This window comes from Mustela lutreola, chromosome 4, assembly GCF_030435805.1.
Source record: "Mustela lutreola isolate mMusLut2 chromosome 4, mMusLut2.pri, whole genome shotgun sequence".
NCBI classification, from domain to species: Eukaryota; Metazoa; Chordata; class Mammalia; order Carnivora; family Mustelidae; genus Mustela; species Mustela lutreola.
The window spans coordinates 197677963-197699693 of record NC_081293.1 but is presented as its reverse complement, the minus strand read 5'-3'; the positions used below and the strand labels follow the sequence as shown (position 1 = coordinate 197699693).

The window sequence follows — 21731 nt, the reverse complement described above, 5'->3', positions numbered from 1 at the left end:
TCTGGCCATTGGTACAGCTTAGCCCGGTGGGTGGGGGGAGGGACACAGCGCTCTCTGCCTGGCACTGGACGAAGTCCACTCGAGGCAGTTTCTGCCCAGCGGTGAGACCTAGGTTTCCCTCCCTCCTGCAGTGGTGACCGTAGCTCGAATACTTGAACGGTCGCACAAATGCGTCACGCTAATTGGGATCCTTGTGTGAGGATTTCTGCTCAGGAAAGCTTGATGGGGGTACTGATCCATTAAAACGATTATTTTTTTCCCCTGAGACTCTTAAGTATAAGTGAAAGTGGCTGGATTTGCTCGCACCGTGCATGTCCGGCAGACGGCATTCACCCACGCCTGTGGCTCACTGTGGCCTCCGGGGCTAACTCTGTGTTTACACTTGTGTTCTAGAACATTAGCAGTGTGGTGGCTGCATTTTCCGACCTTCTTCACGTCCGAATTCCTAACAGCTATGAGGTCAGTAATGCTCCAGATGTTCCATCAATGGGTTTGGTCGGTAGCCACAGAGTAAACCCAGGCCTGGAGTGTCGACAGCATTTATTTCTTCGTGGGCCGCCGCCAGGACCTGCAAACCCTCCCAGATTAGCCAGCTCGTACCGGCTGAAGCAGCCCGATGGGCCTTTCCCTCCAACAAGCAATGGTGAGCCAGTCTGCCTTTTGTTAACCTCAGATTCATTCTCCACTCACAAGCTTATTCTCTTTAAAAATCTCACTTAAAGGGGTGCCTGGGCGGCCCAGTGGGTTAAGCCTTTGCCTTCGGTTCAGGTCATGATCTCAGGGTCCTGGGATCGAGCCCCGCATCGGGCTCTCTGCTCGGTGTCCCCCTCTCTCTGTGCCTGCCTCTCTGCCTGCTTTTGATCTCTGTCTGTCGAATAAAATCTTAAAAAAAATTTTTTTTACATCTTACTTCAAAAATTAAAATAAAATCCCACTTTAGTTTTGAACAGGTAGTGGCGTGTTGGTATGTAGTCCTGGGTAGTTGGGCCTCCTGTGGGTGCTCCGTCTTCTGTGCTGTGGTTTGACCTTAGTGGCTGGGAGTCAGAGTCACCGGGGCACTGGCGGAGTGCCGGCTCCCTCTGCGAGCTGCTCGCCCTCCGCAGCTTTTGTTCTGTGTCTCCCGGAGGGCCCGCCGCCCCGACGGCCTGGCTTCCGGGTGCACGCGAGGCCAGCATCTGTGACTGTGCCCCTCTCCTTCTGTGCCTTGCACCCCCACTTGCGTCTTGCTGGGCCAGTGCCCTGTCCTCACGAGCCCTGCTCTCCCCACGGATGAGCTGCTCCAGGGCTGCTGCCTCGCCCCATTCCCTCGGACTCTTGTTTCAGTCCTGGCCGCGCTCTTGGGGCCTGGCAGCGCCTCACTCCTCATCCACCAACTCTGACCCAGAGCTGCCCGTGTGGGCTTCCAGGCTCGGCCTCCAGGCTGCTCTCGCCTCACTCACTTTCCCTGTCCTGCCTTCCGCCTCCACAGCCCACGCGATGGTACGCCCCGAGTGTGCCTGACCACGCTTGTCTCCTGGCCCTGGGACTCTCCTTAGCCCTCGGCGACTTCCCGGATCACATTTAGGACTCTTGTACATGTATCTCTTCCGTCTCTCCTAAAACATTTTTTATTGTCCTAGCCCTCAAGCAGAGGTAGTGTCCCCTGCCCCACTCGCTTTGCATGTAGGGCGAATGTTGATCTCGTGGCGGATTGGTGTCCTCTCGCACCCCTTGTGTGTGAGCGCTGTTTCAGCTGCGTGAGGACAGGTGTGTCCCTCTGTGCTCCAGGGCCACACGCGTAATAGCTGCCCTGTAACCACTGCTTGAGAGATAAGGTTTTTATTAAAAAAAGAATAAAATCAGGTATGTCAGATGAGCCGTGTTCTGAGTGGATTTAGCTTTACACCTGCATCGGGTAGCTGGTTAATGTGGCTCCCTAATGGCCGTCTTCTGCACTTAGGTCTCTCCGGATATAAGGACTCTGGTCCCGGGAGAGCAGACAGTGCGGCACTCAGGCCGCAGTGGTGCTGTCACTGCAAGGTGGTGGTCCTCGGGAGCGGCGTGCGCAAGTCGTTCAGAGACCTGGCCTTTGTGAGCAAGGTACTAGGGTGTCCCTCCGCTGAGGTGTCCCGCTTGGTTATGGTGCTCCGCTGCTGTGTCAGGTGTCCCGCCCGGTCACGGCGGCTCTGTGGGACTCCGGTTCTGCCCAGGAGCCTTAGTGTATATTTGACGTGTTTAGCTTAAAACCAAACGGTGACAGCAGACGGGTAAATTGGACATTATAAGACGCCCATATGTCTGAATAGAGTAAAATACGGATAATAAAGTTTATTTTTATACATTTATTTTCTCTTTGGCTAAATTATATGCTAAATATTGGCAGGGAGTTACTTTTTTACTTTTAAGATAGAGAACTACTTTCACTTTTAACAGAACATAAAAACCAACAATGGATAGAACGTGTTCTTAGGAAACTTTGGCTCGAGATTCCCACACGTTTCTCTTTGCCTCACAGGATTCCCGAGAAAGCTCCAATAGAGTGGAGAAGGACATCGTCTTTTGTAGTAATAACTGCTTCATTCTTTATGCATCAACCACACAAGCAAAAAACTCAGAAAGCAAGGTAAGTTGAGGACCGTCTCCATCAGGGAACAGCGTATATTGAGTGGTTTCCATGGTTTGGGGTTACGCTATGGACAGAAGAGCTTCCTAGACTCTGGGTAGCATCTTGGTAGATGCTGCATGCCCGAGGAAGGGCAGCCTGTGCTGCTTTTTCAGATGAATTCAGCTTATTTGACGGTGGGTAGGGGGTAGACTTGAATTATGTCTTAAAAGTTCAGAATTTATAAATAAAACACCAATACTAATATCTTTAATTTTACTGAAATAATTACCAATATCTTGACTTAATTACAATAATAGGACTTAAAGCTTTTATTGCTCTTACCCTGATGGGAAAGCCTGTTCGCAGACACGTTGTGAGCCCACTGCTGTATTTTGGGGAGAAAGATGTTGCTCATGTCATGGTGGAAATGGTCTGTGGTGCCTGATTCTGTGTGAATTAAGTGTATCAATGTGTGGTTGATGGATTGACAGTTTTTGTTTATTTTTAAGATTTTTATTTATTTGACAAATCACAAGTAGAGGGGCAGACAGAGAGAGACAGGGAGAGAAGGGGAAGCAGGCTCCCCTTTGAGCAGAGAGCCTGATGCGGGGCTCGATCCCAGGACCCTGGGATCATGACCTGAGGCCGAAGGCAGAGGCTTTAACCCCCTGAGCTGCCCAGGCGCCCCTGGATAAACATTTTGAACTGTTTGTGTTAAAGGAAGCCTGCTTGGGCGGGAATGCCGCCAGTCCTTCCTCGCTGCAGACGAGGCTGCGGTCGTCTCCAGTGTAATGAAATCAAGCTCTATGCCAAATAGATTTAGACTTTAAATTAAAATATGCTGGGGTGCCTGGGTGGCTTAGTCAGTTAAGCCTCTGTCTTCGGCTCAGGTCGTGATCTCAATGTCCTGGGATCAAGAGGAGTGTCCAAGAAGGTTTAGGAGCAGAACAGTCTCCAGAGATAGAGCCTGGTCCCGAAGGCCTAGGGCGGGGCTCCCTGCTCCACTCCACGGAGTCTCCTCCTCCCTCTGCCTTCTCCCCCCACCCCCACCCCGCTCATGCTTTCAAAATAAATAAATACAGTCTTCTAAAAAATTACTGTGTCAACTTCTGTAAGAGGAAGAATTGCTTTTTTACCAGATACTTTTAAAATTTGGTGTGCAGTTCTTGCCTGCTCCTGGATTTATGTGAGGTGTGTCTTCTCAGATGCCCAGTTGGAGGGGTCGTGTGAGAACAGGGAAACCTGAGGGCACCCAGAAAGTCTGGGCGCTTGTCTCTCTGCTCACCGCTTCCAGCAGCAGGATCAGAGCTGGGCAGCCGCAGGGAGGGGTTCCAGACGATGCATTTGATGGGGGACCATTGCCCCTTCTTTCCTCATACGTATGCCGACGAGTTCCGCCTGAGATGGACAGACGTGGGTTTCCGAGTGCGGATAAGCTCAGAGAAGATCACGTTCTGAAGTTCTTATTTGGTCCAACGGAAAGCACCGTTCCATTGTACGAATTAAACCAGATAGCTCCTCTCTTCAGCATTGATTTTTCTGGCTTGATTATGGTCAGAGAGGAGTGTCTGAGAAGGTTTAGGAGCAGAACATTCTCCAGAGATACAGCCTGGTCCAGAAGGCCTGGGGCAGGATTCCTGACATGGCCCGGCTCTCATCAGCCCGTGGGCACCGTGGGCAGTGTCTGCTGTCCACCTCTGCTGCGTGTGACCCTTCCCCTGTCCCCCACCCCTCCCGGGGCACAGGCCCTGTGACCCCCTGCTGCTTGGCTTCCTGCTCTGGGACCAACTGCTCTTCTTACTCCTCTGTTCTTTCGCTGTGCAGGAATCTGCTCCGCCGTTGCCACCGTCGCCCGTGAAGGAGACGCCTTCCAGAGCATTCCATCAATACAGCAACAACATCTCCACTCTGGACGTGCACTGCCTCCCGCAGCTCCAGGAGGAGGCTTCTCCCCCCGCGTCACCCCCCATCACTTTCCCTCCAGCGTTTGAAGCAGCCAAAGTAGAGGCAAAGCCAGACGAGCTCAAGGTAACGGTCAAGTTAAAGCCGCGGCTCAGGACTGTGCATGGCGGGTTTGAAGACTGTCGGCCCATCAGTAAAAAGTGGCGAGGGATGAAGTGGAAGAAGTGGAGTGTCCACATCGTCATCCCCAAGGGGGGCTTCAAACCGCCTTGTGAGGACGAAATAGATGAGTTTCTGAAGAAACTGGGCACTTCCCTCAAACCGGACCCCGTGCCCAAAGACTATCGGAAGTGTTGCTTCTGTCACGAGGAAGGGGACGGGCTGACGGACGGGCCAGCAAGACTGCTCAACCTTGACCTAGACCTGTGGGTCCACTTGAATTGTGCGCTGTGGTCCACAGAGGTCTACGAGACCCAGGCGGGGGCCCTGATAAACGTGGAGCTGGCGCTGAGGAGGGGCCTGCAGATGAAGTGCGTCTTCTGCCACAAGATGGGCGCCACCAGCGGCTGTCACCGCTTCCGCTGCGCCAACATTTACCACTTCACCTGCGCCATTAAAGCACAATGCATGTTTTTTAAGGATAAAACGATGCTTTGTCCCATGCACAAACCAAAGGGAATTCACGAGCAGGAGTTAAGTTACTTTGCCGTCTTCAGACGGGTCTACGTCCAGCGCGACGAGGTGCGACAGATCGCCAGCATCGTGCAGCGCGGGGAGCGCGACCACACGTTCCGCGTGGGAAGCCTCATCTTCCACACGATTGGCCAGCTGCTTCCGCAGCAGATGCAGGCCTTCCATTCGCCCAAAGCGCTCTTCCCCGTGGGCTACGAGGCCAGCCGCCTGTACTGGAGCACCCGCTACGCCAACCGGCGCTGTCGCTACCTGTGCTCCATCGAGGAGAAGGACGGGCGCCCCGTGTTCGTCATCAGGATCGTGGAGCAAGGCCACGAGGATCTGGTCTTAAGTGATTCCTCTCCTAAAGGTAAGACCCACATGTGCGTGCCCTGCAGAGCCGGCCGCTGACGTTTTATGGCCGCGTTTTCTGTTGTTTGTTTCAGACTGTACGAAAACAGATGTGCATTTTTTGGTTCCCAAATGTGACTCTTAGCCTCTTTGTGTCGCTGTATCTGCCGGCTGTGCTGGGCCGTCTCGTCAGCACTTGCTAGACTTGCGCACCCACAGTCAGAATATGTGTGTGAGCGCTCAGTGATAAAGCAGTGACTGTGGACGAGGGTCGCCTGTTTGTGTCGGGGACCCTCCTCGTGTCAGAACCGTGTTCACAGCATGCGGGGTGCACTGCCTTGTATGAGGATTACCAGACACTGAACAAATTTGGAGCTAGAAGTTGGACTCTTCGTTCTGAGCATAGGCTGTCATTTTATTGATGTGTACCGGGGAATTGTTTTTTTTTTTAACTCTGGCTGTTTTTTTTAAAAAAAAAAAAAAGTATGAAAATGCCCTGAAGATAATTCCAATGGAAATATGAATTTCCTATTTTAATTTAAATCTGAGAGGAAAGAAACCTACTTCTGGATACTGCTAATTGGGCTGATCAGTTAAAAATACAAAGTCATATGCCTCGTGTGAAAATGAATCCAGTTCTTATTGGGATTTGTTACATTAAACTTTCTTTTCCACTTTCACTGTTTTATTTCCTTAATGTAACACATTCTTTTCCCTAAAATTCCGTAAAGTCTTCAAAATAAACTGTCGTTTGATAAGCAGGTGGTAGGGTGGTCGGTTCACCACCCCCAGGCTTGACTTGGAAACTGTCTTTGAGAGGTTTGCCCGTCTCGGCTGTTTGTGCCGCGTCCTGCGTCCTCTGTGTTCAGCGGTGAGCAAGTGCGTTCTAAATTGTTTTGTTTCTGTTTGGGCCCTGTGTAGGTGTTTGGGATAAAATTTTGGAGCCCGTGGCATGCGTGAGAAAACAGTCGGAAATGCTCCAGCTTTTCCCGGCGTATCTGAAGGGAGAAGACCTGTTTGGGCTCACAGTGTCTGCAGTGGCGCGGATCGCGGAGTCCGTGAGTGCCTCGGGCCGGGTGTGGTAGTGGGACTGCCTTTGCCACTGCAGGTGGCGGTCCCCACGGGCTGCGCTAGGATACTCTGAGGTAGCGCTTTGCTCTCTTCGTGTCGCAAGCCATCTGTGACTCATGGGGACACCTCAGTGCATGGTGGCATTCTCTCCCTGAGGTGGCTCACACACTGCAGGTTCTCTGCGCGGGGGCAGACGAGGCAGAGGGAAGAGCAGGGCTGGGCAGCGACCGCAGGAGCACATGGTCTTCTCTGCCCTCTCGTTGTAGTCTTTGAAGACTAAGATGATTAACACGTTTGCCAGTGAGTCTACACACAATGCTTTTGAGGAGTTGTGTGGTTATAAGGCATTATCCTGAGCAAGAAAAAAAATCACTGATGGTTGGTGGGGTTTGTTTTGTTTTTGTTTTTTTGGAGAAGCAGAGGACACCCCACAAGCCACTGAGTTCTAGGTCTGCTTCCTTCCTTCGGTGGAGCCTTGCCTAAAGTGATGTGCATCTTTTATGTCTGTAGAGAAATATTTCACAAGAAGTATATTCTAGAAGAGGCCTTTAACATAAAACTGTCTTACAAATAAACCTTAGCTTATCATCTACACTCTCAGGGAACTGAGTATGATAACCTAGCTCATTGCAGTCAAATTGGAAGAAGCAAGAAATCAAGACAGGAAACCATATCAATAATTTTTAACTATATTTAATTTTTAAATTCCAGATACACAAGTTGAAAGAGCGAAGTTGTAAGTCAGGACACACTGGGTCGGGATAGTCAGATCTTAAAGTGGCGCCGGCACGTGTGTGGCTTGGCCTGTGGCGGTTCTGTGGGTTAGTCTTTTTCTTCAAGGAGCAATTGCCAGGGTTGACGACGTTCTGCTTTGAAACTGAACTCCGGGTGTTAGTGCTGAAGTAGATCTGAGTGCAGGCTGGCTACCAGGACACGCGTTAAAAGACCATTTTGTTCACAGGGAGTATGTTGACAAGTTACTTCCGGAAAGTTCCGGTCGGGCCCTCCCCAGGCCAGCTCAGGACAGTCGCGGTCTTGATCACGCACGTTCACCCTGTGTCTGTTTGGCTCCTTTCCAGCTCCCGGGGGTGGAGGCGTGTGAGAACTACGCCTTCCGGTACGGCCGCAACCCTCTCATGGAGCTCCCCCTCGCCGTGAACCCCACAGGCTGCGCCCGATCCGAACCTAAAATGAGTGCCCATGTCAAGAGGTTTGTGTTAAGGTATTTTGTTTTAACTTCACATAGTACAGCCCAGGGTTTCCCGGCGTATTAGTGGTTTCTGTGCTTGCTCTGTCCGCTGCTTACCAACCTGCCGTCTCTGGCTGCGTCGGTGCCGACCGCGTCAGAGAACTCGCCGTGCGGCTCTGCTAGGCGGCTTTCCATGTATGTTCCTGTCAGTGAGAGTTTGAACCCGCTCGGCTTTGGGCGTTCTTCGGAGATATCTTCAGTTTTCCTTTCATTTTTTCCTGTTGACGTGCCACTGCGCGCAGGCCTCACACCCTGAACAGCACCAGCACTTCCAAGTCCTTCCAGAGCACGGTCACGGGGGAGCTGAACGCGCCCTACAGCAAGCAGTTCGTGCACTCCAAGTCCTCGCAGTACCGCAAGATGAAGACCGAGTGGAAGTCCAACGTCTACCTGGCCCGCTCCCGCATCCAGGTGAGGAGCCGCTGGGCTTGGGAGGCGGGGGCCGGGCCGGGGTCTGGCCGTCCGGGCTGCTGGCGTCGCGTCGTCAAAGGACTTCCCGCGGCGGAGGCTGGGCATCACGTCTGGGAAATCCGGTCCCGTCTTGTCCGTTGGTAGCACCAGCGACTGAATACGACCCTGGATGCTTCTCCTCCCCCAGTGGGGAGACTGGACTTCGCATCTCCGTGTCTCAGCGAGGGCTCGTGGGCAGTCGGGGGCACGGTGTTCTGCGCTCACTGGGTTTGGGGAGCGCTCACTAGAGCTGTTTCAGATTCTCGTGAGAAATACAAGCGAAACTACTTTCAACAGGTGCAGCAGTGTGTGGGGTTCTCCTCCGGAAGCCGTCTTCTCACGAGAGCACTGTGTTTTCTGGTGCCTAGAGTGTGGAGGACCTTCTGGGTCATCTGTGGGCTCAGCATTTAAATTACCTCCACAGTCCATACGCGCTGAGCCGCGGATTAGTCTGCTCCGCATCTCCCTTGGGTGTCCTAGGATGGAGGCACAGAGCTCACTTTGCCAAATGTCTCTGTCCCTGAGCCCAGTTATCCTGAGTGTTTCCCCATCCACGAGTTGTTTACCTTGGCCCCAGTTTGCCCAGATCCAGGGCACCCTCAGGTTCTGTTGCGGACCTGCCCCCCCCCAGGAGAGCTCTCTCAAGTCCACGCTGTCTCTGCCCCCCGTTTCCACCTGCTGTCGCGCCCGTGAGCACCGCCGTCGGGCCTGCCGCCGCCTCCCCAGCCCCACTCACCCCCCGGGATCCCTTCACAGTGAAAATCTCATCCACGTTCCATTGTCCGTACTCATTCGGATTCTTGTTCCTTTCTTGGGAACGTTTTCTCCTCTTGGGAAGACTGTAGGATCTTCTTGTTAGTCTTAATATTTGGACATTTTACAAAAAAATGTGCCGAAGTTTGGGTTATTTTCTATTTTGTTGCTTTCCTTACTTGATGACCCTTTTCAGCCTGGAGCACGGGGCCTTCAGGCTGAGAAATGTTTCCGTGTTGATCATCTGCAAGTTCCCACCTCAGTTACTTTCTTCTTGAACCTGTAGACAAATTTGAACGCATGAGGTCGGGGCTGTCACACGGTGGGCCCAGGCTAGCTGCCGCATCACGGGGGCCTGCTAAGGCATGCCTTTCGGTCCGGCCCCTGCGGTGGGGCCCCCAGAGGACCAGTGTGAACAGACGGGAGCCTGTGACCCCACCAGCCCTCCGCTCCCCCGTCTGGTGTTGGTTCCCCTGTCATTGTTCTTTGGCTTCTGCTGTATCTACAGAGCTTTCTTTTGTGTTTAAAAAAAGTCACCTAAGAGCTCTTTCTGCTCTTGATCGTCTCATCTGGTACCATGTTCCTTATTAGAAATATGGTGTCTTTCTGCTCCTTCTGCTGTTGGGTCGAGAATGCAGCCTCTCCAGCTCCGGGGGTCCTGTGGCCACTCCGGGGGGTGTGTCTTTCTCATCTGCCACATCGGTTCCTTTTCGATTTTAAACATCCCCAAGCAGCTCGTTCACTTCTTACTGTCCTGTTTCTGCGTCACTGTTACTCCCTTACGGTCATTTCACTGATCGCTCAGGCCCGGGGTCTGCGTGTTGTGCCGCTGTCCTGGCCACGCAGCCTCGTCTGTGCACGGATGTTCCCCGCGGAGCCGCTCGCGTCGACTGAGCTGCAGGCTTCTGCACTCGCTGACCCCAGAGAACCCTCGAGAGCCACCTGGTGTCTCTGTTTCGTTCTTTCGTTCTCCTCGGCGTCTGCGTGACGTTCCCGGACATTGAACTAGAGTGAAGCAGAGCGTGCCCGCCGCTAATCTCACAGAGGGATGTGTGTACTTGGCGTGTTAGGAGACCTTGTTGCTTTGCCAGAAAGGCCGTCATAGCTCATCTCCTCCTGCATTTGGGAAACTGTCTCTTTCCTTTCCCATTTGTTGTGCTGCTGCCCTTTCGCGTTTCCGCCCGCCTGGTCCTGCTTCCTTCCTGCGGTTTCTGACCGCGGACGAACTGGCCGCGCTTCAGGCTTGCCGCTCGGATCGGCTCTGCTGTGAATTGCGCATCCTCCTCCGACCGTTTTCCAGTTCATGAGACCTTGGCTGGGAGATGTACTCCCCACCACGCACCCTGTGCCTACGAGGAAGTCTGGTATTTTCTTTCTTATAAAAGTGAATTTTTGCATAGTCGAATGTACATAATTTTTTATAGCTTCTCGTCTTGGTTAAGACAGTGGATTTTATTATATTTGTAGTCTCTTGGATTTCCAGATTTCAGAAATTTTAAGTGTTTTAAGACTATTCTGTTCCATTGAGTAACTAGTTGAAGCCCCATGTAGTAACCCGTCCGTATCGCACTGAGTGATAACACCACCGTACGGCTGTGTGAGCAGTGCACATGAAAGTTTCACATGTGCGTGATCGCCTTGCATTCTCCATTCTTTTCCATTGATCTTGTCTGTTCTTTTTTTTTTTTTTTTTTTTTAAAGAATTTTATTTATTTATTTGACAGAGATCACGATTAGACAGAGAGGCAGAGAGAGAGGGGGAAGAAATCTCCCCGACGAGCAGAAGGCCCAATGCAGGGCTCGATCCCAGGACCCTGAGATCATGACCTGAGCCAAAGGCAGAGGCTTAACCCACTGAGCCACCCAGGCGCCCCATGATCTTGTCTGTTCTTATAGCAAACTATATTGATCTCTATTCGTACTGCTTTTTTGTGTATTTTGATTCGTTCACCTAAGTTATATCTGGAATTGAGCAGATATATTGCATAAAATTTCTTTTCCCAGAAGATAATTCAGTTCACACACCAAAGTCTCTGAGACGGGCCCATGGTACCGTGTGCCCCACGGTGGGGGCTTCCCAGTGAGCACACGCTCTTCCCTACTTGGTTACTGTGGTCTTCCGGCCAGCTGGAGTTGAGAAGGCAGAAACTCAGTGGGACGAGAAAGTGTCAAATGTTCAAGGAAGTAGTCCATATTTTTCCAGAATTTGTAATGCTGAAAACTTAAAAAGGTGCACATAGTCTGTGATTTACTACTGGCAAGACAGGACGGGCTGCCAGAGGAGAGGCCTGCGCAGTTCTCCCTGGTCCAGATTCCTGTATCTTCCTCTGCGCCCTCAAACCTTTGGGGGAAAAGTTGCCTTTCGAAGAGCTGTATTTCTTTCCAGCTTTCCTGGTAATTAAAGCAGAGTAACTTCTCTTGGTTCTCCTTTCGCTCTGGGTTCCAGGAAGTCCTAGCCAAATCTGAAACCTGACTATAGTATTAATAGTCGCTCGTGGTTAGCCTTACTTCTTACTAAGTTTACTGTCCTTTCTTATCCTTTTAGAAATAGTAATGGGGGCGCCTGGGTGGCTCAGTGGGTTAAGCCTCTGCCTTTGGCTCAGGTCATGATCTCGGGGTCCTGGGATCGAGCCCCACATCGGGCTCTCTGCTCAGCGGGGAGCCTGCTTCCCCCCCCCTCCCCTCCCTGCCTCTCTGCCTACTTGTGATCTCTCTCTCTTGCTCTCTCTCTCTGTCAAATACATAAACTCTTGAAAAGAAAAAGAAACAATAATGGGATAAAGTAAATACCAGAAGCTAATAGCCTGTAATAGCTATAGCTGTTGGCCTGTTTAGTTGGTCGGATCGCGACATGAATTTCATGGAAGATAAGATGGTCTGACAGGACACGGTAGCCAGTCAGTGGTGCTGCTTTGTAAATACGCCTTCAGAATTTAGTAAAAGAGGGGCACCTGGGTGGCTCAGTGGGTTAAGCCGCTGCCTTCAGCTCAGGTCATGATCTCAGGGTCCTGGGATCAAGTCCCGCATCGGGCTCTCTGCTCAGTGGGGAGCCTGCTTCCTCCTCTCTCTCTCTCTGCCTGCCTCTCCATCTACTTGTGATTTCTGTCAAATAAATAAATAAAATCTTTAAAAAAAAAAAAAAAAAAAAAAAAAAAAGAATTTAGTAAAAGATACAAAGTGAGATAGTAATGGCATGATTTTAAGTGATAATTAAGATTGTTTCAGATGATAGTATATTCAGTAAAAAAGACTTTGAGTTTAGGTAAGTTCTTCAGTGTGGCCTTTGATGTGGCCTTTGTATGAAAGGGAGTCAGGTTTGTTGTCCAAGAAATCAAAGTGATTTTTAAAGTACATACACACACTCTTTTTTTCCATTTTTTATTTGTTTTCTCCACAGGGGCTGGGCCTGTATGCTGCCAGGGACATCGAGAAGCACACCATGGTCATCGAGTACATCGGCACGATCATTCGAAATGAAGTTGCAAACAGGAAAGAGAAGCTGTATGAGTCTCAGGTAAGAGCCGGCTGTCTTCTGTCCCTTTGCCATCGAAAAGCTGGAAACAAGGCCAAGTTGCACTGTCCTGTGAGGCTCAGTTTTGAACGGAAGCCACATCTGGATACTTTTTTTGAATTTGAGAGGGAGGCGTGTGTGTGCGAGAGAGCACGAGCACGGCGAGGGGCAGAGGGAAGCAGGCTCCCCGCTGAGCAGGGAGCCCGATGCGGGACTCGATCCCAGGATCCAGGGATCGTGACCTGAGGCGAAGGCAGACGCTTAACCCACTGAGCCGCCCAGCAGCCCCCTCCTTTTTTTCCCTTTTTTTAAAGATTTTTTTTTTTACTTAACATCGGGATATTCTTGTGTTTTCCTTGTTTTACCATCCGTCTCGCTCTGTCTGGTCAGTGTGCGTGCTCACATAGAGACAGCTGTAGACTGATGAGCCTGGGGTCCCAAGCGGCGTCCCGATGCGTTGGATTTCCATTCGCACCGTGTGCTTACATGTCCCCTGACGTGATTGTGTGGCCCCACAGCACAGGCTGTGTCTCCGTTCACCTCCGGCTGAGTCTTCCGGCTCTGAACTTGCACGTGGAGGAATTTCTGACTTTTCTTTTTCAGAACCGTGGCGTGTACATGTTCCGCATGGATAATGACCACGTGATCGACGCGACACTCACAGGAGGGCCTGCCAGGTGAGCAGCGGGAAGCTGGGCGAGGAGGTTCTGCCCAGGGGGTCCACGTGCCCACAGCGGCCTCCACGATTAAAAATTCAGGGCAGATACGCTTTGAAAATAATTTTCATTTGAAATTGTGTGTTTGTTCTTGTTCTATGAACAGGCAGGTAGAAATGTAATTAGGAGAAAGTTTTCGCTATGAGCTGAATGTTTGGAAAGTTTCTTCCGGCTGTTCCGTAATAAATAGTTTTCTGAAATGGCTTGCAGATACATCAACCATTCGTGTGCTCCCAACTGTGTGGCTGAAGTGGTGACTTTTGAGAGAGGACACAAAATCATCATCAGCTCCAGCCGGAGGATCCAGAAAGGAGAAGAGGTAAGCGTGCGGGCTCCCGGCTGCTCCGCCCGTAGTCCCCGCGCAGCTCGCTGCCTAGCACGGCGGCTGGCCTGGGGCTTGTCCAGGGCTTCAGCACTAGAAAAAGTCTCCTTGTGGGTCAGAGGGCACAACCCTGTCACTTCACCCGGGACCGTCAAGGGTCGCCTTCCTCCTCGTGGCAGCATTGGATGTGTGGACTACAGCTCCCCCCACGGCCCTCCCCCCGTGCTCCCCAAACTCCGCATATCCCCGCAGCACCCACGGGGCATCACTTTCCCGTGTCCTCAGGCTCCTGCTAGACCGCTTGGTCACAGACTGACAGGATCCCTCTCTTTAAAGATTCTGCCTGTCATCCCACTGATGTGTGGAGACTGTCCTGGGATTGTAGGCTCTGTGGTCCCCGGGAACGTGACGCTCACGTGAGGCCACGGAGGGCTGTAGGCGGCCCGTCGGGGGCAGCACGGGGCTCTGGATGGCCAGTCTGCACACTCAGCTCACGGCACAAGCTTACAGACTTTCTCAACAGAGTTTCAAAGAGTTTGGCTCTTTGGGTACAGTTGTGTCTCTTCTTTAAAATGCTAGGTGTTGAACTTGACGTTTGTTTCTCCGGGCGCATGGATGACTTTCACCTGTTAAGGTTATTTCTGGTCTAGAGCACTTGCTTACGTTCCCCGAATTTGTCTTCCACAGACGCGATTAGCACACATTTCCCGGTGCTCTGTGTGCTGCTGAGCAGTGTGGGTTTCTGTAGGAGCTTCTCCTGGGTGGGGGATCAGGGGCCGGAGAGTCTTTGTTGAAAGCCCCCTCTGCAATGATTTCTTGTATTTTTTGGTCATTTTTTGGAAATCCCTTTTTTAAATCAAAGTATTTGAGAACCCAGCATGGTGCCGGCGACCACCAGGGCCGTTGGGACGCACGGAGACCCCTGAGCCCCGGGTCCTTCCTTCCCGGGCCCGCCTGAGGACCCTTGAGCGGGTGGCTTGGCTTCCCCGAGCCGCCGCTGCATTTACACGAAACGGTGGCGTCTCCCTGCAGAGCCCGCCAGTGCCCAGCAGCGGGGCACACGGCTGGGCAGCCGGGAGGAGCTGCCCGTACACGCCGGGGTCTCCCCTTGCAGCGCAGAGCGGACGTGTTGATGTCGCTTAGGACGTTTGGGCCAGAAGGACCCGGGGGAGTTGGAGGCGCGTCCGGGAGGGCGGGCCCGGGGCTGGGAGGCACAAGGAGCCCCGGTGGCCGCGGCAGCAGCTGCTCTGAGATGCCGAGTGACTCGATGACCCTAAGTAGACTTTCCGAGACCTTCTTCTAAGTGAGGCAGGAGGAAGCAAAGCTGTCCGCTGGTGGGGGTGGGGCGGTCGGTCCCTCCCCGAGGTGTGGCCCCACCGGCAGATGAGGTCGGGGGACCCGCGAGGGGGTGTGGGAACGCGGCTCTCTCCAGCCGGTCCCCTCCCCCCATGTGGCGCGGCCCGAGCACGATGTCCCCTGCCGTGCCTGTCCCCTGGTGAGCGCAGGAGGGCTTCTGTCCGCGCGGGGTCCTCTGCTGGTCCGCTGTGCGGCTGGTTCTGAGATCGGGCAGGTGAGCCCCCCCCCGGCCCCCCAGCCCGGCCTCTCTCACGCTGTGTCTTTGGTGGGCAGCTTTGCTATGACTATAAGTTCGACTTCGAAGACGACCAGCACAAGATTCCGTGTCACTGCGGGGCCGTGAACTGCCGGAAGTGGATGAACTGAGCGCCTCGCGGCCTCGGCGGCGGCTTGTCCCTAGGAAGGAGCGATTGACACACCAGTGGAATTTCGCAGACGGAAAGAGATTTTGTTTCCTGTTTTATGACTTTCTGAAAACTCGCCTCTGGGAGTTCTGATTCCCTCGGCCCTCCGGGGCGGACCAGGACCTCAGAGCAGTCCAGCACTTTTGTTTTCTTCTTCTTTCTTTCCTCCTTCTTTCTGTGGGTGGGTTTTGTTTTGTTTTGTGTTTTTGCGTCTCGCTGAGGAGACACTTTGACTGGGGCGAAGAGCCGCTGGCTGCCCTGCCCCGGGCTGGGGGCTTCCTATGAATGTACAGACTGAGATCACCAGCGAAAGGAGGCGGGGCGCCCGAAGTGCTGGCCACGGCCTTATCTGAAACAGGGGCAGGCCCTCTAACTTAAAGATTTTTTAAAATAAAGTAGACACCACTGAACAAGGAATGTACTGAAATGACTTCCTTAGGGATAGAGCTAAGGGGTAATAACTTGCACTAAAATACATTTAAATACTTGATTCCATGAGTCAGTTTATTGTAGTTTTTGATTTCTGTAAAATAAGAGAAACTTTTTGTATTTATTATTGAATAAGTGAATGAAGCTATTTTTAAATAAAAGTTAGAAGAAAGCCAAGCTGCTGCTGTTACCTGCAGAACTAACAGGCCCTGTTACTTTGTACAAATATGTAAATATTTTGAGAAAAAAATACAGTATAAAAATAGTATTGACCAAATGCTACCAGGCTCTGCAGCAGCTCGGGTGCTTATAAGATGTTCCTAGGGATGTCACAGTATAATTTTGTGTTCTTAAATACGCCGTTATAATTATGTAATAACCAAAATTTCAGCCTAGAGCATTTGGGGTTTTTTGGAAACTACGGTCTATTAGTACTCAATTGTTTTATACACCTTCTGATAGAACGGAGTGTAGGCTATGACTACGACTTTTATAGCTGTTTTGGTAATTTAAACTAACTTTTTCATATTATATTGTTGCATCCCTACTTCTTCAGTCAGGTTTTTTTGTGCTTACAATTTGTGATAACTGTGAATAATGCTTAAAAATACACCCAAATGGAGGCTGAACTTTTCTTCAGCGGACGTAGTTTTGACTAGAACTTTGTTTCGAGCTACAGAGAATCATGTAAACATACTAGATCATGTAGCAGGACTCCAGCCTAACTCTAGCCTTCTGTTCAACATAAAAATTTGAAAAGGAAAAAAAAAAACAAGCGTTGTGGTCACGCTTGCAGCTGCGGGACCCCAACGATAGGATTTCGGGAGATGTAATTTTAAAATGTGTTTGTATGAACTGTTTGTTTACATTTCTTTAATTAAAAAAACACACTGTTTTGTGTTTGCTTGTAGAAACTTAATCAGCATTTTGAACCAGGTTAGCTTTTTATTTTGTACTTAAAATTCTGGTACTGACACTTCACAGACTAAGTATAAATGAAGTTTTTGTGTGCACAATTCAAGTGGGCTGTAAACTGTTGGTATATCAGTGACGCAGTTCTGAACTTGTAATGTATATGGCATGATGTATTTTTATCTTACAGAATAAATCAATTGTATATATTTTTCTCTTGATAAATAGCTGTATGAAATTTGTTTCTTGAATATTTTTCTTCTCTTGTACAATATTCTGACATCTTACCAGTATTTGTCTTACCGGGTTTTTGTTTTCTGTTCTGTATAATAGTACCTAATGTTGGCAAAAATTGAATTTTTTGAAGTATACAGAGTGTTATGGGTTTTGGAATTTGTGGACACAGATTTAGAAGATCACCATTTACAAATAAAATATTTTACATCTATACAAGCGCCTGCGTGTGTGTCGGCCCTGCCCGCTGTCTGGCCGGAGCTCCGGCGCGGGGGCTCAGCCTTCGGCTCCCGGCGTGTGAGGTCATCAGCTCGGGCCGCTCTCTTTTCAGATAAGTTGACGTGTAAGTTCGAGGCTCCTTCCGGCTGGAGAGACTGTTCCCTGCCGCTGAACAAGGAGGGGAACTTGGGTTTCTCCTGAAGGGTGTTTGCCAAGGTGCCCCGTTCCCTTGATTAAAGTCTCTGTTTGTTTGTTAAATTGAGTCTTCTGGGGTTTGGGGGGGGCAGCCTTTTTCGGACGAATTCAGTGGTAGACTCGATTCCTGTCGTACTGGATGTATTTGACACTGAAGGGGATTGCTAAGAATTAAAATAGCTCCGAATCCCCCTCACAGTTTCTAAAACCAGTTTTTAGCTTGTGCTTCATGAACACCCTAAAATAACGGGCTTTTATACTGCGTGGTTTTATAGAAACTCTCAAAGCACTTCTCTGACAAAAAGGTTTTAAAAATATTCTGCAGCGTCTCCCATTCGCGAGTCTGGCGCTTCGGTGGGCCCGAGGGCTCGGGTCTGCGCCAGGTTGCCAGGCGGCCCCCCCCCCCCCCCCCCCCCCGGTGCGGCCTCCTCCCGGATCGCTGGTACCAGCCACGGGAGCGCCGTGACCCTGACCGCGCAGAAGGTGAGCTGGCGCTCTGCGGGGGCGGCGGGGCTGCGGAGCGGGAGCCGAGCCCATGCAGCGAGGCCGAGGCTGTCCTTCGAGGGGACTCGTACGTGGTCTGACCGCTTTGCAGAAGGACCCCTGCTCTTCCGAGGTGCGGGCCCTTCCTCTCCGTCCCCACCCGGGCCCCTCCTGCCCTCCTCCGGTCACCAGGCAGACACCATTCCTCTGGTCACGTGCTCCCGAAGGCAGCAGGTGTGTCCCGGCCCGTTCAGTTCCTTGTGCTGGGCGCACTTGACCACTGTCTCGGAGCTGACCCCGGGTGTGTGGCCCTCCGCTGCCTCCCGGCTTTCCTCCCACCTCCCTGCTGTGATCTTGTCCCTAAAAGTGCGTGGCCCGTTTACTGAGCTTTAAAAAGGGACGTGTTCTCCATCTGAGAAACAGCTCCTGAAAGATCTCTTCCAGGAAACCGCAGCTCCACGGTGGCCCTCGGGCTCACAGCCAAGAGCGCCTGGAGGAGCTCAGGAACTGGCGCCCTAACACCAGCCCGGGCTCAACTTCCCCAACGTCTGCAAGCCAGGCCGGCGGCTGCCAGCGAACACCAGGAAAAGAGAAGCTCAAGGTCACAGATGTCATCTGGACCCATCTGCACGGACACGGGCGCCCTGTGGCATCGAGAGGCCCTGCGCCCCAGCAGTTCCGCAGAGCAGGGCGGCCCGGTGTCCCACGTGCAGCTCCGACACGAGAGGCGCTCCCTTCACCTCGCCGTGTGAGGGGAAGAGAGACCGTGTTTCCTTTGGGCAACGCGCTGCCACCTCCTGACCAGGCCTCCCCAGAGATGCCTTTGCTGGCGTCCAGCGGGGCCACCAGCGCCTGCCCCCAGCTTCCCAGGAGCCACGCTGGGGGGCCTCACAGGGAAGCTGAAGGGCTGTGTGCCACGTGCCCAAGGAAGCTGGTCACTCCTCTGTTCCAGGGTCCAGCCAGGGCCACCATGTGGCTCTGGTCATCTTGTTTCTGTAGCCTGGGGGCGTGTGACAGTAACTCAGGTTTGCCTTGTTTGCGTGACCCTTTTGACGATGCGTTCCTCATACTGAAACTGTCCTGTCCAGGTTTTGGCACACGAAGCCTGCGTGTGAGAGCTATTTTTAATATGATTCCTGCTAATTCTATTGTCCCTTTAATTTCTGAGCCCATCTTGCTGATGGATGTTTACTCCTGGTGACAGGTCACATTTTCCTGCCTTTCCGTGTCTGGTTAACTTTCTCAGATTCCAGAATTTGTGCTTGTATGTTGTTGAGTGCCGGACTGTGTTGTATTCAAAGGCTGTTAGACTTTATTCCGCCAGTAGCTGAGAATCACTTTCCTCCTTTCAAAGCTTGTTCTTTACACATTTTTTGGATGCGCCTAATTTAGTTATTAAAAGATTTTATTTGGGAGGGCATGGGGGCACATGGGAGGGAGGGGCCGATGGAGAGGGAGAGAGACTCTCAAGCAGACTCCCAGCTGAGCGCAGAGCCTGATGCGGGGCTCAGTCTCACAACCCTGACATTGTGACCTGAGCCGCGAAGCCAAGAGGTTAAGAGTAAGTCAGCCCCAGTACTGCAGTGTGGCCCTTTGGGGAACATACTGGATGTCCCGGATGTCCCCACTGGGCTGTTGCTAGATCAGCCCCGCGTGATCGTCCCTGGGACTTGCTCTTTCCTTGACCTTGTCCTCAGCAGGGTCTCGGGGAGTCACGGGCACCTGTGCGCAGACGCGTAGGCGGCCAGACTCGGCAGAGGCCGTGGACACGTGCTGTCCTGCATGTTCTGTCCTGCATGTCCTGCTGCTCTGGCCGCCTCCTGGTGCCACTGGCAGCCTCTCTTGGAGGCCGGCCCCCCGCCGCGTTCCTCCACCGCGTCTGGAACCGTCTCGGGGGCTTGGAGTCCACCGTGTTACTGGGAGCCCATCCTGCGGCCCCTGCCAGCCAGGCGCGACAGTCGCCTGTGTGTTTTCTGCTTTTCTAGACGCCCGGCCCAGGACAAGCCCAGATCCGCTTGTTCCCTCTTGGACAGAAGGAAAACTTTTCTCCATTCTTTTTGACTTAAAATTTCCCTCCTAATTCTGTTTCTTTTCAAGGCATTATTATGTATGTCATGTTCCTTCATCCCATGTTCCTTTGTAATCATTTCTCAACTAATTTTTAAAATTTCGAACGCCCGCTTGAGCCCTGTCGCACTTCTGAGGGGCCAGGCTCTGCGTGAAACTGGCCTTTCCTGTCACGTGGTGTCTGTGAACGGAGGAAGGAGCGGTGGCGGCCGAGGGCGCGGGCCGAGCACGGGGCGGAGCGCGGGGCGGGCCGTGGGACCGAGCGTGGGACCGAGCCCCGGCCCCCCGCCCGACGCTGTCCCTGGGCCGCGGCAGCCTCCGTGCGGAGACCCGCGGGCGCCCCAGGAACCGCCGTCGGAGGAGCCTCCGCACGCCGGGGGGCCGCGAGGCTCAGGGGCCGCGGCCGGGGCAGGGCCGGGTTTTCCCACGCGGCACGGAGGCCACCGACGGGGTCTTCCTCCGCCGGCGCGTCCGTCCCCCGCGTCCAGTGGCTCCGTGTGGGATTGGCCCGGGACCGCCGCGGCTGCTCCTTGGCCGGGGCCTGACGTTTTCCCGACTTCGTAGGTGCGGCTCCGAAGCTTCCCCAGGAGCCTTGGCTGGGGAGACCCGGATTCCCTCCCTCGCGCGCCGAGCTTCACCCCTCCTCTCTCTCCGTCAGCCCTGCCGGCTCAGCCTCGATTCCCAGCGGCTCCTCCGGGCTCCCGGCCCCGACCCGAAAGTCCCGGCAGCAGCGTCACGCGTCCAGAGGCGCTGCCGCGTCCCCGGGGAGCCCGGAGATCCCGCGCGGCTGCCTGCCGTGCGCATCTGCCACCGTGCGCCACCGTGCGCCACCGTGTTCCGGGGAAAGCCCGTCGCCGCCCTGTTCTGGGGCTCGGATCCGCCGCATGCTCTGCTCCTGGCTCCTCCTGTGGCCGCACGGGCGCGGGTGACCCAGGTCTTACGGCCGCCGGCCTAACCCCGCTGTTTTCGAGATCGGGACTACCTCGCGATGCATCCTTGGGTTTTGGTGTCTCATCGGACATGCGCTGCGACAGCCTTCCCTGTCACTCCCCCGTGGCCATTTTAGTGGGCGGGAAGGGGTGTCTGTGTTTTATCCTGTGTTTCCCTCATGACTACGGCACGGAACACCTTTTCACACGCTGAGCCATTTACAGAGTTTTGGCAAATGGTCTACTCAGGTAGTTTGCCCGTTTTAAAAATTGGCGTTTTTAAATTGAATTTTAAAAGGACATTCATACACTCTGGATATGGTTGTGTTGCTTACCTCCCCCCCCCGCCCCCCCGCCAATGTTGTCTTGAGCAGAAGCTTTTTATTTTGATCAAATCCAATTCCTTAATCCTTTATGACTAGTCCTTTCAATGCATTAAGAAATCTTTGCCTACCCTAAAATCACGAAGATCATCTTCAGTTTCTTCTGGAAGCGCTACGGTTTGTTTCTGTTTTGGTTCGTGACTCAGCATCACGCAGTCTTCGCGTAGGGTGTAAAGTAGGGTCAGATTTCATTTCTGTCCACAAGCATATGTAATTCTTCCAGCGCCGTTTGTTGTGTTTTTCCATGGCTGCTTTAGAAAAAAGTGCCCATATTCAGTGGTGGTGGTTTTTTTTTGTTTGTTTTTTGTTTTTTTAGATTTTTATCTTAGGGGGTTGGAGGAGAGAATCTCAAGCAGATTCTACACTGAGCACAGGGCCCAACATGGGCCACATCCCACAACCCTGAGATCATGATCTGAGCTGAAACCAAGAATCAGACACTCAAGCGACTGAGCCACCCCCCAGGTGCCCCTTATGTTGATCGATCCTTGTTCTACCGGTCACTCATTATCCATAAGCCAATGTCACTGTGAGTCTTG

At 52.5% G+C, this 21731-nt stretch overlaps 1 protein-coding gene across 13 annotated transcripts in view; it reads left to right on the top strand.

Annotated features, from left to right (window-relative positions):
- Positions 1 to 17135, top strand: part of KMT2C (lysine methyltransferase 2C) — a 270064-nt gene extending 252929 nt beyond the window's left edge. For 12 of the 13 annotated variants that reach the window (XM_059172325.1, XM_059172332.1, XM_059172320.1 and 9 more), the window contains 11 exons: positions 394 to 643; positions 1940 to 2079; positions 2495 to 2602; positions 4409 to 5528; positions 6431 to 6567; positions 7660 to 7802; positions 8072 to 8240; positions 12430 to 12546; positions 13147 to 13220; positions 13470 to 13578; positions 15211 to 17135. In XM_059172325.1, the coding sequence (XP_059028308.1) occupies positions 394 to 643; positions 1940 to 2079; positions 2495 to 2602; positions 4409 to 5528; positions 6431 to 6567; positions 7660 to 7802; positions 8072 to 8240; positions 12430 to 12546; positions 13147 to 13220; positions 13470 to 13578; positions 15211 to 15303 (2460 nt within the window). In that variant the 3' untranslated portion in view covers positions 15304 to 17135. The remainder of the gene's footprint in view (positions 1 to 393; positions 644 to 1939; positions 2080 to 2494; positions 2603 to 4408; positions 5529 to 6430; positions 6568 to 7659; positions 7803 to 8071; positions 8241 to 12429; positions 12547 to 13146; positions 13221 to 13469; positions 13579 to 15210) is intronic. The other variant, XM_059172326.1, reaches the window with a different exon arrangement.
- Positions 17136 to 21731: the final 4596 nt, after the last annotated feature.